Source organism: Bos indicus x Bos taurus, chromosome 6 (genome assembly GCF_003369695.1).
Source record: "Bos indicus x Bos taurus breed Angus x Brahman F1 hybrid chromosome 6, Bos_hybrid_MaternalHap_v2.0, whole genome shotgun sequence".
Lineage (NCBI taxonomy): Eukaryota > Metazoa > Chordata > Mammalia > Artiodactyla > Bovidae > Bos > Bos indicus x Bos taurus.
The window spans coordinates 81,287,621-81,303,400 of record NC_040081.1 but is presented as its reverse complement, the minus strand read 5'-3'; the positions used below and the strand labels follow the sequence as shown (position 1 = coordinate 81,303,400).

At 39.1% G+C, this 15,780-nt stretch overlaps 1 protein-coding gene and 1 long non-coding RNA gene across 10 annotated transcripts in view; one reads left to right on the top strand and one right to left on the bottom strand.

Moving 5' to 3' along the window:
* Nucleotides 1–1,835, bottom strand: part of LOC113894331 — a 42,788-nt gene extending 40,953 nt beyond the window's left edge. The window contains exon 1 of the long non-coding RNA XR_003511539.1: nucleotides 1,753–1,835. This is a non-coding gene — a long non-coding RNA (uncharacterized LOC113894331). The remainder of the gene's footprint in view (nucleotides 1–1,752) is intronic.
* Nucleotides 1,836–1,873: 38 nt separating this feature from the next.
* The window catches only part of EPHA5 (EPH receptor A5), a 400,766-nt gene continuing 386,859 nt past the window's right edge, over nucleotides 1,874–15,780 (top strand). For 8 of the 9 annotated variants that reach the window (XM_027544624.1, XM_027544622.1, XM_027544620.1 and 5 more), the window contains exon 1: nucleotides 2,388–2,817. In XM_027544624.1, the coding sequence (XP_027400425.1) occupies nucleotides 2,658–2,817 (160 nt within the window). In that variant the 5' untranslated portion in view covers nucleotides 2,388–2,657. Of the gene's footprint in view, nucleotides 2,818–15,780 lie in introns of all 9 variants that reach the window. The other variant, XM_027544625.1, reaches the window with a different exon arrangement.

The window sequence follows — 15,780 nt, the reverse complement described above, 5'->3', positions numbered from 1 at the left end:
TGTGTGTGACGGGAAGAGGTGGGGGAAGTGTTAAACATTTTGAGGAGGTGAAACTTCTGTAGAATGGAGTGCCAGATGTAAAAGCAGAGAAGTATGAGACATTTTAGGGAATACTGAATTGAAAATTTTAGTGTAAAATAAAATAGAAAATTTGTTTAAGCTCTTTGGAGTAGAATGTTTTCAAAGAAAGGCTGAAGAAATTTGGTAATTTTGCAGTCAAAGGTAAATAATCGGAGATAGATGAACAGAGTAGTAACAGGAATGCCAAGAATAGAGGAGGAGAAGATAAAGGACAAAGGAAGAGAAGAGAACTTGAAGATCATCTCCAAATCCCTCATTTTACTGGATACAAGTCCTGAAGAAGTAAAACAAGCTCAAAGGCCCATTAAAGTGCCTATGTTTCACACACAGCATTATTATGTGTTCATAGACTTTAGATAACTTCCTTGATAGTCTGTTTGGATATTTTTAAATGGCCCAACTATAAATTTAGTGGGAGGAACTTACATTCTGAATGGTCTTCAAATAAAAACATACACTTTAACTTTGCATCTCACTGTGAAGCTGTTTGCCCAACTGAAAGACTGATTCACTGACATTCCTCTAAATTTGCTTCAATCATTTGGAGCATGTTTTAATAGAAAGAAGCTGCTTTTAGATTTCTGGTGCCAAAGCATTTCAGGGGAAAAAATAATCAAAGATGAGCTTCCACCTCTTTCCAAAATTGCATCACCGCCACTTTATTCTTTCATTTTTATTTCAAATATTTAAACAAAATACAAACGTCATCAGCTAATCATTATGAGAAACTTATTGTGAATACAAACAAGGCACTGGATATTAAAGTTGATGAGCAGACCTGCCTTTTTTGGGTGTGGGTGAAAATCCAGTCTTTATAGTAGTTACTATGCACCAAATTAAATGAGATACCTTTCCTTCTAAAATCATACTTTTTTGTAGAAGTTTTATTTGCAGTCTTTTTTTAATGCTAGTATACTAGAACTGCCCTTCAGATGGACCTCTTTGAAAAAAAATGAATGAGAAAATTGAAGAAAAATAAATAAAGCAAGAGTAGACATAATAGAGATGAAACATGGAAAGTTGATTGTTTTCAACAGTTTTTCTAAATTATTTGTGTCTCAATGCAACAGAACACAAGAAATTAAAATATTTTTAATTTAAAATATCCTGAAATTAATTTCACTGGAATTAATTTCATATATCTGCATATCATATAATTTCTAAAACATAAAACATTCCATCAGTGAGATTGATGAATTAAATCATCACTTCTTAAAGTACGCGGCACATCACAATTTTCAATCGCCAAATTCCTTGACTCCCTGAAATCTCAATCAAAGCTACCTCGTCTGTATTTGGACAGTCTGCCATTTACTTAGAAGAAAACGTTGACTAATTATCTCATTCCAGCCGCCAAAGTATTGAAAGAATAGAGCGGGTCAGTAGCAGTAAGCGGTTAAGGGTGTTAAATAAACTACCCACGGACTCGCACAGCCTAGGAATGCTGGGCGGTGTAACAAGGTTGTTGATGCCACAAGCCTGCGGTGGGCAGCAGGCAGTCGGCCAAACCCACGGCCCCGCTCCTCTGAAGGCTGCCTGCTGAACTGGGGCTGGTTTCCCTTAAGCCTCCCGGGAGCCCGGGTCTTGGCAGGCGTCGTCAGGAGAATTCTTCGCCCTAATTATCCGCGGAGGAAGACGCGCCTCTCCCGAACACCGCTAGGCAACACTCACCGCGGCAGCCTCCAGATTACTTCCCTCCGCGGGAGTGGGACTCCGTTTAAGCAACTCACACTTACAGTAGATTCTCACTGGCGAGGCTGCGAGCAGCCGAGGGAGGGGGAGCCGGGAGGAGGAGGAGGAGGGAGGAGGGTGGTAGGCGCAGAGCGGGAGGCCGAGGAGACGCCAGAGCTCCAGACTCAGCAGGAGCGCGCTGTGGCGGTGCAGTTCCGAGCTCGCCAGCCTGGCCGCGCACACACAGCCTCCTCCCGGAGCCGCGGGATCCTCCGGGCTCCGGGCCGCCGCTGCAGCCGGTCCCTCCCTCGTCAGTGCTCAGCCCGCAGCTATTTCCTTCTGCTGGCGTCTTTGAACTCTCTGGATCTTTTCCTCCGCTCGCCTTGCTTGTCTTTCCCCCACCCTGTTTTTTTCCCCCAACTCCTCTTCCTTTCTCCTTAGCCACCCTGCTATTTTCTCCTCTTTTTATCGAGAATTTCTTCTTAAGATGACTTGTTTTCCTCACCTTCGTCCATTTCAGCCCTGAAGACTGAAAAGGAGCTTTTATCTCCCCTCCCCTCCCTTCAGTGGCATTTCAAAGACCTCCATCCTTAAAAGTCTATAAAGAGGCACAGAACGGGACGCGGGACCTTCTCGACACCCTCGAGTCCAGTCCCGAACTGCACTGTCCGCCGTCACTAGTATTTCATTTAACCCCAGTGTAGAGGACGGTGTGGGGCTCCGGAAGCAAACTTCAGCCGTACAAAAAGCCCCGCGGTCCCCGCACTGGGGCGAACCGCGGGCCCGAAGGTGAAGGAGCCTACGGGGAACGGGGAGGAACCACGAGCCTCTCTCACCCCCTCCGCAAGGCGAGAGCCGTGGACTGAGCGGCGCGGGACAGCGGCGGCGGAGGCGGCGAGGACAAGATGCGGGGCTCGGGGCCCCGGGGTGCGGGACGCCTGCGGCTCCCCAGCACCCCTGCGTCCCTGGCTGGCTGCTCCTCCGCACCTCGTAGGGCGCCCCTCTGGACCTGCCTTCTCCTGTGCGCCGCGCTCCGGACCCTCCTGGCCAGCCCCAGCAACGAAGGTAAAGCCGTGGGGGTGGGGACCGCTGCGACCCGGGGCGGAGGGGCGAGGCGGGGCCTGGCCGCGCGGGTCCTGGCGAGCTGGACGCGGCCGCCGAGACCGAAATCGCACCCCTCTTCCGTAACTAACATGGGTCGTCCGCTCTCGCTAGCCTTTTCCCTCCGGTTCTCGGCCGTCTCCACTCGCATTGTTTGACTTTAGCCGCGGAGCGCTCGGCGCGGAACCTGGCTGTGGACCTAGGCTGACTAGGGGGGCTGGGAAGTTGGAAGCCAGGAGGATAGAAGGCTTCGAGACCCGCGCCGGGAGGCTGGGTGCGGCTGGGTCCCACTTGAAGCGTGTGGGGAAGTGGCATTTCGGGCTTTAAGGAGTGGGAACTGTTTGAAGCGCAATGACGGGGATCTCGGGAGCGGTGGGGCTTTTAGAAACCGTTATTTGGGGCTGGGGCTGGGGAAAGTGGTGGGGGTGGCTGGATGCTTTTATTTTGGGGTAAAGTGCCTTCTGGGAGCTGTTATTTAGGGCATCGCCAGCTGCTATTCTAGGGTGGGTGGTAAGAGCTTTTATTTCTCGCCGGAGGGGGGATGGAGAAAGACGGACAGCGCCTCACACTGTGGGGGTGTGCCGCACTTTGTGGGTCGTATGATCACCCAGACGAAATGGAAGTCTGGAAGGTGGGATGCCGCGGGAGGCGGAGGGTTCGGGGGAGGGGAGTGTCGCCGTTTTGCACCCGGAGAGGAGGGCCGACAGGGGAGCGGCACCTGCGCCGCTCTCTTGGCTCCCGGATCTGGGCTCAAGCCTCTCAGCTCGCCGCCCTCGGCCTCCGGGTCAGCTCCGCCACATTCACTGTTCTCCCGCGCCCGGACCGCGCAGACAGCCAAGGTTGGGGCAGCATCTTAGATCCCATGTGGGTTACGAGAAGATGGGGTCTGGGTGGTCAGCTCCTTCACGAAAACATCAAAAACCTTCCCACCTTGGCGGGAAGGTTGGGGTTTCGATTTGGAGCCCCGGATGCCTCGAGTGAAGCACAGAACCTTAAAAATTTTCTTCCACTCGTGGGGCAGGGGACGCGGGACCGGAAAGATGAAGCAGCAGCGGCGGAGTCATGTGTGTCCTCGTGACTTGCACGGGTTGTGTGTTGGCTGTAGGGGAAGGGGCTGAGCTGGTCTCGGAGCGCTGCCAGCTCCCTAGGAACCGTGAGAAAAACAGGAAGGATCAATACTCCTCTCCCCACCCCATGAGCTTCTGTCTTTACCCTCCAAATTTGTTTTTAAAAATCTGATTTAGGGGTTATATGTAGCTCGATCTATCTCTCCATCTATCTATCCGCCTACCTACACATCTGCTTACCTGCCTACAATACCCCATGCTTAACACAAGCAGTCTGCATTTTTAACCTCCCTGGTAAAGTTGAAAAAGTGTTTTCTGAAGTCGTGTCCTTTTTTTAGTATGTTAGAAGTCCGGAGAATTATGACAGGGTTAGGAGTCCTTTTATGAACTGTCTTACTCTATTGAAAGGGGCAACCCGGTTTGGATTTAAAGAGTAATAGTAATATTTTATTCTTTCGTGTGTTCCCGTTATGTTTCTTTATTCTTTTTTTTTTCTCCTAGGTATTATGAGGGAAAGGGCATATGCAGAGGTGTAAAGGAGTAGTAGCTCTTGGTTAAGAGAAAGGGAAGAAATGAAGTCTCAGGGAGGGTGGCGCTAAATGGGAATAAGGGTCCAGACTGAAGAGAGAAGAGGCAAAAGGAAATGGAGGGAAGCAGGGAAGTAGAATAGGTCTCCTGTGGTGTTGTAAGAGGACCTGGAGTCTTGAAGACTGGCTGACATCACGGACTTAATACCCACAGGTTGTGCTGTCCTTACCCAGCGAGTGGAACAGTAAAACTTGGGCTTCAGTGAGATGGGGATTGCAGGGGTCTAACCAACAGTGAGTGGTACTCTACCAGCCAGTGTTCTGAAGACAGTAGAAATAAAAGCATGTCTGTTGTTTGGGGCACATTTTGTAACTACACTATATTACATAATAATATGTTATGTAATAAATAAAATGTTACAATTTTACATATATATATGTGTATATGTATGTATTTGTATATTTCATCTGCTTCATCCCTTCTCTGCCCAACAGTTTTCTGTTAGTGTTATGCCAGACTTTTTATTATGTTCTTTTTGTTTCTCCATGATGCTGCTATGCTAATCAAAGAACAAGAATATAAGATATTTATAACAGCAATTTATTTATTTAAATATTCAGATTGGAGTTTTCAAGTTTGCTTTGGATTGTTTCTGAAAGAACTTTGAAAGAAAGATTTTATGTATGCACTGACGCCTTTAAAAACTTGTTCTATACGTTGCTTTCTGCGACCTATAGATGCTTTGTGACTTCTCAGACTGTAGTGTACATATCCATTATATATGTGTATGTTATGAATGCTCCCGTTATGTGACGAAAAAAATTTCAAGTCAGGTAGAAATAAATGGAAGTTTACTTTTATAATTGGTACTCCAGTCATGTTTAAAATTTAAGTTTGGTTGACATAAATAAGCAAAATTGAACAGAAAAAGTCAAATTTATATCTAGAATCTTGGACTGATATGAAATAAATGTTAAAATATACTGGGTAATAGAAATAAGAGGAAAATTTACTCTTTAGCTTGAACTCTAGGATAAGGTAAATATATCTTTAGTTGTCTTACTACACGTGTTAGGCATGAATACATATGGAAGAAACCTTTGAGCTACAGTATAATACACAAGAGTTTTATTGTAGAATAATGCAGAGGCATATAGAAGGCAAAACATTTCTCTAAGATTGATCAGGCAGGACAAATATTAGCAAGTGTATCAACAAGTGAAAAATTTAATAGATTTAGTAAGTAAAGGAAGCATGTCCACTGTTATGAATATTGGAGGTGGCCCTGAACTTTTTCAGTAACTGCCACTTTTTGCTGTTGGGAGATATATTTGTAAACAAGCATTATTTGACAAGTGCTTTTCGCAGCAGGGATTCTTGGCCAATTACTGCTGAACAGCTCTGCATTGAAAATGATTCACCCACAGTGAATCAAGCTTAATTCATTGAAGCTACAGTTAGTAATGTCCCAGTAAAGTGCTTCTGACAGTTGTCAGCAGTTTGTATTTGAAAAGTCCAGTTTCTTGTCTCTGAATGTTTTGTATGTTTGAGGAAGTGGGATGGAGGGACTCTGAGGGAGAAAAAAAAACACCACATGAGGGGAAAAATTGAGGAGGGGTGCTGAACTGTTTGAAAAACAATCATAAAATTGTAGATGCTTTCAATGGAAATAAAGAAAAGGAAGAAAGTTTGTTTTAGGGTTTTTTCTTGGTTTATAATAGGACCAGGCCCATAAAACGATTGGACGACATAATAGATTTGTAAAACTAAATGGCTTTGTTGTGTGGCCTTGTCATCCGGTTGTAATTCACTTCCTTAGATAAAGAGGCAGGACCCCACAGAAAAACCACAGTAAAATTATTCCCTCACCAGGATGCTACTGAAGGAAAAAAGAGAGCCATTACCCCTGTTTGAATCATAGATTGTTGGAACTAGAAAGGCACCATGTAGAGTTTTGGCTTTTTGTTTTATAAACCTTGAATAGGGAGCAGAAGGTTGGGTCTTGAAATTTTAAGCCTTTTTTTGAGGTAGACAAAGATCTTCTTGGGTGTCAGGGTGACATGTAAGAGGATTTCATATCCTCATATAAGGCGGGGAAAGGGTTGAACAATTTCAGCAGTTCTAATGGTTGTTTTCCTTTGATTGAAACTATTTTTATTATAATATTGTCATTTGTAAATATTATTAGTTCTTTATCTAAGTCCACATAGGATATAGATGGTATGGGAAGAGGATTCTTTTTTTTGTTTTTTTTATGCTTAGAAACGTGTTAGTTGCCATTATTTATATTATGAACATTCTGCTTTACAAAATGTGATCCTTTGACATTTTCTACATGAAATATCAAAATGAGATGATATAGCTATTTATAGACAAAACAATCCCAAAACATTTGATTAAACATTAGACTTTATTCATTGTTGCTACTGCAGAGAAAATGTCGGTGCTTTAGTTATTTTCACTACACTTTTGTTGATTGACTTGACCACTTGAATCTCCTTTGTTTGGTGTGCTTTTTTTAAGTATTTGCTTGAGTGACCAATTTATTTCTCTTTCATTTTTTTTTTTTACCTTTGACTATAAAAATAGGATATGATGTACATGATTGTATTAACTAACAATAGTTATTTTTCCTTTTATGAGTCAAATGTTCTTTTTTTAAAAAATGTGTTCTTAATATCTTAAAGAAAAAACGGCTGTAAAAATTGATTAGTCTTTATACTTTATTTTTTCAATTTAAATTAGCAGATATATTTTATTTTATTAACGAATAACTTGAACTTAAGTTAGCAAAGGTATGTTATCATTCAAAGATGATTATGATATTTTTAATAATCTTAAAATACTTTTACTATAGTTTTCACGAAGCAACAAAATTAACTCAAGTTCCAATATTCAGCCTTGCTTGTAAATCATTAAAAATTGATTGCAGTATTTGTCCTTTTGTTTTCTTTCCAGAAACAGTGATATTAACTATATAAGCAATATGAGAGCTAAAAATGTAAATTGTTACAATAGAGATTCAGTGATTCTTGCTGTTCTAGTATCTCTGGCGGGTAGGTATTTATCTATAGAGAATAGTTCCTACTGGTATGCTTTACTGGGTAAATGCATATTTAGTTATTTAATCAAAATATATATAATCAGTTGGATAGGTAGTGATTTCTTCAAAGGTGTTATCCTAATCTATTGTATACATAAGCATTCCTAATGGTATTTTTAATTGACATTAAAAAATGTATCATATATTCTATCGCAGACTAAATGGTACACTTATGTTTCTATAAATGTGTAAAAAGGTTGCTAAAAAATAATTTTATTTTTTTTAAATAAATAGATTTAATAAATAAGTAAATAAATAGATTTAGAAGTTCATATTTTTATAAAAAGTTTAATAAAATGTAACTTTCAAATAATAAACAAAATAAATTTATTCAGTAAGATATATTTAATACAGGAATGAATAACTGGAGATTCTCTGATCTATTCATAACATTTTTGAAAGTATTATTATATAGGAATTAGAAAACTGGAAGATTTGATAGTTATTCACTGTGAAAATCTTAACTGAATTGTTGGTTCTATTGAAAATGTTATATCAAAATGTAAATGACCTATTTTTAAGTATTTGTTTTTTAACTTCCAAAATAGCATGAATACTTAGGGGGTCTCCATTTATCATAGCTTTACTGTTCCTGTTTTAGTTTTGGACTCTCTAGACGTTTGTTTCTTCAGAATTAGTGAAATAGATTTTAAAGTGTTTGAACAAGACAGAAATTGACTTTTGAATAAGAAAAATGTTTTAAGAATTTTAAATCCAAATTTTGGACAACAGCTCATTTTTTTATAATACATTTTGGTAACATATACAAGGTGTTGTAATAGAGAACTTTCCACAGAAATAGTACGATCTGATGTCATAAATTGTACTGGAAATAGCTGTTTATAAATCAAACTACAAACAGTGGTACAGGTATTCCTGAATATTAAAATTCAGTTGGAATTTACATTTTTCTTTTGACACTGGAGTTTCATGTGTATAGGCTTTGTTCATTTCCCTCATTCTAATCACATAAAATAAGAAAAGGTTTTAATTTAAAATTTATATTAAAACAGCAATAGAAAACACTTAATTGAATGATTTAAAACATAATTCTAGTCAATGAATCTCATGAGAAATAGAGATTTTAAAATTCCCTTTTAACTTACTTCATTATCATCTTAAAAATTTCTTAGCCTGTATAATGTAATTGTAAAGCAAAAAGTAAATAAAAAGAAATACTGCAAGGTACATAAGTACTGTCTGGTGAAATGGGATTTATGATCTTTCATTTTTTTCTAAAAGTTCAAGTTTGTCGTCTAGTATCTCTAATGAGAATTCCATGTGTTGCAAAGCTATAAAATAAAACTAATTTAGTAAGTGCACTACTTGGAGTTTTTGAAAACTCTGTGGCTTAGCATGATGACTTTTATTACCAGCTGCCATTTTTTGTTGGTAAAATTTTAATGATTTTTTTAATCTTTAGCAATTTAAAGAAAACATAGAGAGACCTTTCTGTCATTTAAAACATGCTCAAAAATCCTTTTTAAAAATATGTGCGACTTGTGTTTTTAAGATCTCAATGACAAGCTTTATTCTAGGTTTTTTTTTTTTTTTTTTTTTTTACTGTAGATTCCACAACCTTAGTCTCTGATCAGTTTGTATGGTACTTTATTAATATCATCTAAACTATTTCTTAAACTCTTAGAATATACAAAATTTCATTGATCAGAAGTTGACCCTCGGTCATGCATTCCAGTGATTCAATGTCCATGGCTTTATTGCTGTGCATTTATTAAGCAGAGTGCAGGAACTTGGTCTGATAATTGTGGTTTGTGCACATGGATTACCTATGGGGTATGTGGTAAGATTGTGGTGAAGCTTTTCAAAAGAAAGATAGGGAGGGATGTCAAGATGGTATCACTATGAGCTTGATATTAATAAAAGTACTTGGGCTTTATTTTTTATAACACTAAAAAAGACCATAGTTGCATGCACACACACACACAGACACACAAATATACATTCTATTTTGACATTTGTTTTACTGACTCTGAAGATATAAACCCCAGCCTCATGGAAAAAAGAAATAACTTTGGTTCATTTTATTTCATTCATTTATTTCTCTTTTATTTCTCTGTAAGTTCCACAGTTTTGTTGAGTCATTTCAAATACTTGTGGCATTAAACACCCCACAGATGAAATAATTGGGATTAAAGTGTCTGTGATGATTCTAATTCTGTTACAGTTGCTGGACAGTTGCCCAGGCTGTCTTCTTCATCCATCACACACATCTTTGGTTCTAACTAACTGGGCTCCTAACTTTGTTAAGTAAATGATCTTGTTTTTTAAAAAAAAAAAAAAAGAAAAATCAAAGAGCCAAAACTGGAGGGTTGAAATGTTTTGCATATGCTTTGTGAGAAAATGTTCCTACTTGGAAACATGTTTCCGGCTAAGTATTGGAAGATTTAGAGAAAATACAGTCTGTTCTTTTACTCAGAGATGGGTAGTGTCTTTTATCTTCTATGATAATTTCACACTCTTATTTTCATCTGTCACATCTCCTTTTTCCCTTTCCCACTCTCTTTCTCTTTATCTCATTTTTCTCCTTTCTTTTTTTCTCTCTCCCTCTTTCCTTCCCTCCTCCCCTGTCAGATACTCCATTTATGCAAAGTCAGAGCAAAATAAGGGAGTATTAGCTCATCCATGCCTGTGAGTTCTAATACCTACAAGGAAGTAGGGGTGATCAGACAATATAGTCTTCTGTTAAATAAATCATGGGACACAGTCGTTAATGTTAAAGAGTAGATTGTAGCAAACCAAGCTGTGTATTTTTTACAGGATTCTTAAGTCAGAAGTACAGGAGTTTAGGTTATCGGTCAGTTTTGTGCTACTGTTACAGTCTGTGGGGTTGCAAAGAGTTGGACATGACTAAGCAACTAAAACACACACACACACATACACATACACACAGCTCACTAATTTATTTTGCACTGACTACCTCTTCCTGTTCCAAGATGCTTGTTAATGTCTTTTCTGTGAAAAGACAAACTCAGCAGGTAGACCTGGCTGGCACCAGTTCAGCACAGCAGTCCACAGCAGGCCCTCTCTGTGAGCCAAGTTGTAGCTTTTACCCAGAGCCTTGGCCTGTGTGCTGACTGGACAGGTGCGGCCACTGCCCCATGTTTTGGAAGATGACAGAGGTCTTGCTTCTCTCTATACTCTAGGCAGTGTAGTGATGCTGCCATGAAGTCTCCTAAAGGAGGAACAACCAGCCTTCTGAGAAAAGAGGAAAATACTTGGGAACTGCTGTGTCTGAAGGATTTTAAACATCATATTTGATTTTTCTGGAAGTAGGGGTGGAAGTAGAAACAAGAGAACCATTTAATATTGCAGGTTTTCAGTCACCTTTTTTTTTTAATTCATTTTATTCAAGCCTGAAAAAATGAAGCAGAGAAAGGATTAAATGGCATGGAATTACAGAAAAATAAAGGAAAAGATAAAACAAAACCAAACTTCTGGCTTTGAAATCCAAAAAGAAACTAGTTTTGTTTTGAGATTGTGTTTTTTTGTATTTTGTTTGTTGCTTTGGTTTTTTTTTTGTCCCCCCTCATCTCCATCATTTACCATCTGAATTCGGTGGACACTTATTTTGTTATTATTATCAATTTGTTTTAGTCTCAGTTCATTTATCTGCAGTATGATACTGCTTCACATAATTGTTGTGTAGAGTTGACAGTGATAATTTTCTAATTGGTGAGCAGTACATATGTGCAAGTTGTGGGAATGTGGCTGGTTAGAATGCTGCAGAGTCCATATATGTTAATGCTTTTCTTGCCAGGTAAGCGGTAGAATATAGGGAACATCTGGAGCAGCAGTTTAGTGGATTTAAGTTTATACTATATGAAGAATCATCCTTAAGGAAAGGAGTACAAAAAATGTTAGTTCTGCAAGTGTAGCAGAAATATGGACTTAATGAATACTTTGCTGGTCTCTCAGTGACATGGAAGTGACCCATGTCATTGAGGGCCCTGTAACTTAATTTTAATGAACTTTTCAGTAACTACTTCTCACCAGGTAGTACAAAATGGGAACATGTGAAGACCATGAAACAAGCCCTACTATGTATGAGTGAGTGTTCTTGAATCATCCATGTCAGATTCCACATACTAAAAATTAAATGTTAACCCTTAATTTTCACTTGTGAAAATAATGTGCAGAGTATGTATGTTGCTTAGTAAAATTCCTAGAGTAAAACAGGTATACAACAAATGTTAGTCCCTTTGGTTTCCCCACTCCTAAATGTGAGCTATTTAAGACAAGTTTTCAGGATCTCAGATTAGTGTCTTCCTTGCATTGGAATGGAATCTGGGACAGGAAAACAATCTAGTAAAAGGAACAGCATATGCACATTTTCCATAGAGCTAAAAATCAGTCACATGCTGTTGTCCTAATTTTCAGCTGGTTTGCTAATTATTTAATATTGAATACTGGGGTTTGGTTAGGAAGTAAAGCAAAAATCATCAGTTCAAAGATCATGGTTGTAAATGTTGTCTTTTACCTGATTATTCCTCAAGGAGAGGTCAGTTTTTTTTTTTAACATTTCTTCTTTTTAAAATTTTAAACTTATTTATTTTTAATTGAAGGATAAATGCTCTACAGAATTCTGTTAGTTTCTGCCAAACATCAACATGTTTCTCACTAGCCACAGACGTATCAAGAGATATCTTCAAATGTTTAGATATTTACTACTAGCATAAAAACTTAGTAGTATTTAATATAATATATAATGTATATTTTAAGTGACCTTTACGATGCTAGGAAAGTGGGTAATTGAGAGAATTAAATACTTAAAAGTTTCCTGAAACATGTCTGACACTATAGTTTGCCACCTCTATTTTGGTTTGAAATATATAATTTTCTGATCTGTTTGATTATACTCAGAGTTTAAAATACTACTTGAAAACACTACCTTTCACATTTTCATAAAGGTTTTACTACAATTTTGTGAAGACTTATCTTTTTTATATAGGTAACATAAGCAGATTTAAGAAAGTTTAGGATGCATTTTGGAAAGTTTAGGATGTATTTTGATCTCCTTGTGAAATGTATATGTGTATCTGCATGCATGAGTATCCCCACCTATATAAAATAATTATAGTTAATGTTATTGATATACCACATACCAAACATTGTTGTTTTTTTTTTTTAGCTGTTCTCCCACTGTACCTCTCGTTTTTTTTTTTTAATTTTATTTTATTTAACTTTACAATATTGTATTGGTTTTGCCATATATCAAAATGAATCTGCCACAGGTATACATGTGTTCCCCATCCTGAACCCTCCTCCCTCCTCCCTCCCCATACCATCCCTCTGGGTCGTCCCAGTGCACCAGCCCCAAGCATCCAGTATCGTGCATCGAACCTGGACTGGTGACTTGTTTCATATCTGATATTACACATATTTCAATGCCATTCTCCCAAATCATCCCACCCTCTCCCTCTCCCACAGAATCCAAAAGACTGTTCTATAGCCTCAGATCAGATCAGATCAGTCGCTCAGTCGTGTCCGACTCTTTGCAACCCCATGAATCACAGCATGCCAGGCCTCCCTGTCCATCACCAACTCCCGGAGTTCACTCAGACTCATGTCCATCGAGTCAGTGATGCCATCCAGCCATCTCATCCTCTGTCGTCCCCTTCTCCTCCTGCGCCCAATCCCTCCCAGCATCAGAGTCTTTTCCAATGAGTCAACTCTTCGCATGAGGTGGCCAAAGTAGTGGAGTTTCAACTTTAGCATCATTCCTTCCAAAGAAATGCCAGGGCTGATCTCCTTCAGAATGGACTGGTTGGATCTCCTTGCAGTCCAAGGGACTCTCAAGAGTCTTCTCCAACACCACAGTTCAAAAGCATCAATTCTTTGGTGCTCAGCCTTCTTCACAGTCCAGCTCTCGGAAATATGTATTATATTATTATTATTATTCCTATTGTACACATGAGGAACCTGAAACAGGGAACAGTTAAATAACTTGCCCAAGGTTACAAATCCAAAAGTGGTAGAAAGAGATGCAGTAGAAAGAAAAGAGACATGAGTTTGATCCCTGGGTGGGGAAGATCCCTTGGAGGAAGGCATGGCAACCCACTCCAGAATTCTTGCCTGGAGAATCCCATGGACAGAGGAGCCTGGTGTCACAGAGTTGCACACAACTGAAGTGACTTAGCATGGTAGAAATCTGCATTCAAACCCAGACAATCCAACTCCAGTTCTGCTCTTGTCAACTCCTCTTAAAAAGGGGAGACTATTGACAATACCCAGTGACTCTTGCCCTCACCATCCAAATAATGGCCCATATCACAGACAGTGGGAAGTAGAGTAAAGGTTCATACAAAAATTCAAATGGAGTCCTGAGGCTGTTTGTTCACATGTTCAATCATCCTTCTCATTCCACCCCCTGCCCCCCCTACCGCTGCCCCACTAAATACTTAATCTTGTCTTCAGACTCTTAAGCACTGATTGATTCCCATGTTGACATCTCCCCTCCATTGCCCACTAGCACAAGGTAAAGATCCCTTCCTCCACATTACCTCTTTTTTATTTTAGGCCACATATTTTTTAGTTTTTAAATTGTTTTCTCTTGCTTTCTTGTGTAAGCAGCCCAATTCTCAATCCCCGGCCCAGGCTACACTATAGACCTAACTCTGTATACCTGTAATCCCATTCAGAAACTCTCCCAACAACTTTTTTCCCTCCTTATATACATAGCAATATTAAATATTTTATAATTAGTTTTATATAGTTTATGTTATTAAAATGCTTTATAGTTTACAAAATGTGCTAACCTACCTCATTCCATGAGAATCTGATAAAAAATCCTGTAGGATAGATTAGATAAATCATTCCTATAAACAAACGAACTGAAACAAGATAATTTGATCTAGTAAAAAATTAGAACCAATTTCAAAGCCAAAGTCTCATAACTGCAGAATTCAGCATTCCACTTTAAAAGGGAGTGGGGCAGGCTGGTTTAAGAGCACAAACTCTGGCATCTGGCTGAACCACTTAGAGCTGTGTGACCTTGAAAACCTAGAAAGCTGGAAAATCTCCTTGTGTCTACGTATTCTTTTCTGTATAATGGGAATACAAATAGAGTTGTAAGGATTAGGTTCATGTCAACAAAGTGTTGTATAAAAGTTCTGGTACACATCAAGCATTATATAAGCGTTAAATATTCCATGTGTTATTTAAAAAGCAGTGTGGGTTGGCACTCTGACATTTAGCAGGGTCTAATTTTCTATGTTAGTTAGTACTGTCTAATATTTATTGTAAATGGAAATACCACAAGAGAAGCACTTGATTTCTGTTCAGTTACTCTAGCAGCCCTTATTTACTCCTTGGGTAAAGCCTTCAGCATCTCTTCAGTGTCCTCAGGATAAAATCTAAAGTCCTTGAGCCTGAATTCACAGCTCTCAGTAACTTGTTCCTGGCCCACCTCTCCTGGCACTTTCCTGCAAGTCCTTGAACTCCAGGCTCCTGTGGGGGAGCCAGGCTCTCAGTGCAGTTGGGTGCCCAGTGGGAAACATTTTCTTCTCCAACCTAGGTAATCTTGGTCTTTATGCCTAATTGTAAATTATAAAGCATTCTTTATAATGATCCCTGGGTCAGGACGATCACCTGGAGAAGGAAATGGCAACCTACTCGAGTATTCTTGCCTGGGAAAACCCATGGACAGAGAAGCCTGGGTGTCTACAGTCCAAGGGGTCTCAAAGAGTAGGACAGGACTGACCAAGTAACACTTCACACTTTCACACAGGAAATAACTAGGATATTTCCAGTGGTCACTATCTCTTTATGTTGTAACCAAGGACTGTTTTTCACCCTCTTTCTTATGACAAATTCTCAGAATTACTATGACTTGAGCCACAATCAACCAACATAAAAACAACTTTTTCTGCTTTAAGAATGACTTACCTTATCTCTAGAAAAATGGTTAATGTAAAACATCTGTTTCTTAATGATTTAAATTTCTGGGGAGGGGGTGAAATTTACTTTCATTTCTTTTAGAGTTCTTGGATAATTTAAACTGTCACTTTATGAAGCACTTTAGATTTTCAACTTGGTAGGAATTCTTAAGATTGCAGGGAAAGGAGTAGTAAAATGCATACCATCAACTATGTGAACTGAATAACTTGAAAAATAGATTTATAAAGAATAAGTTTTAAAATATAATGATGAATAGCTTTTTAAGTATAGCTTAGTTAATGTCTAGTTAGTGTGTTTAATTCTAACCAGGGT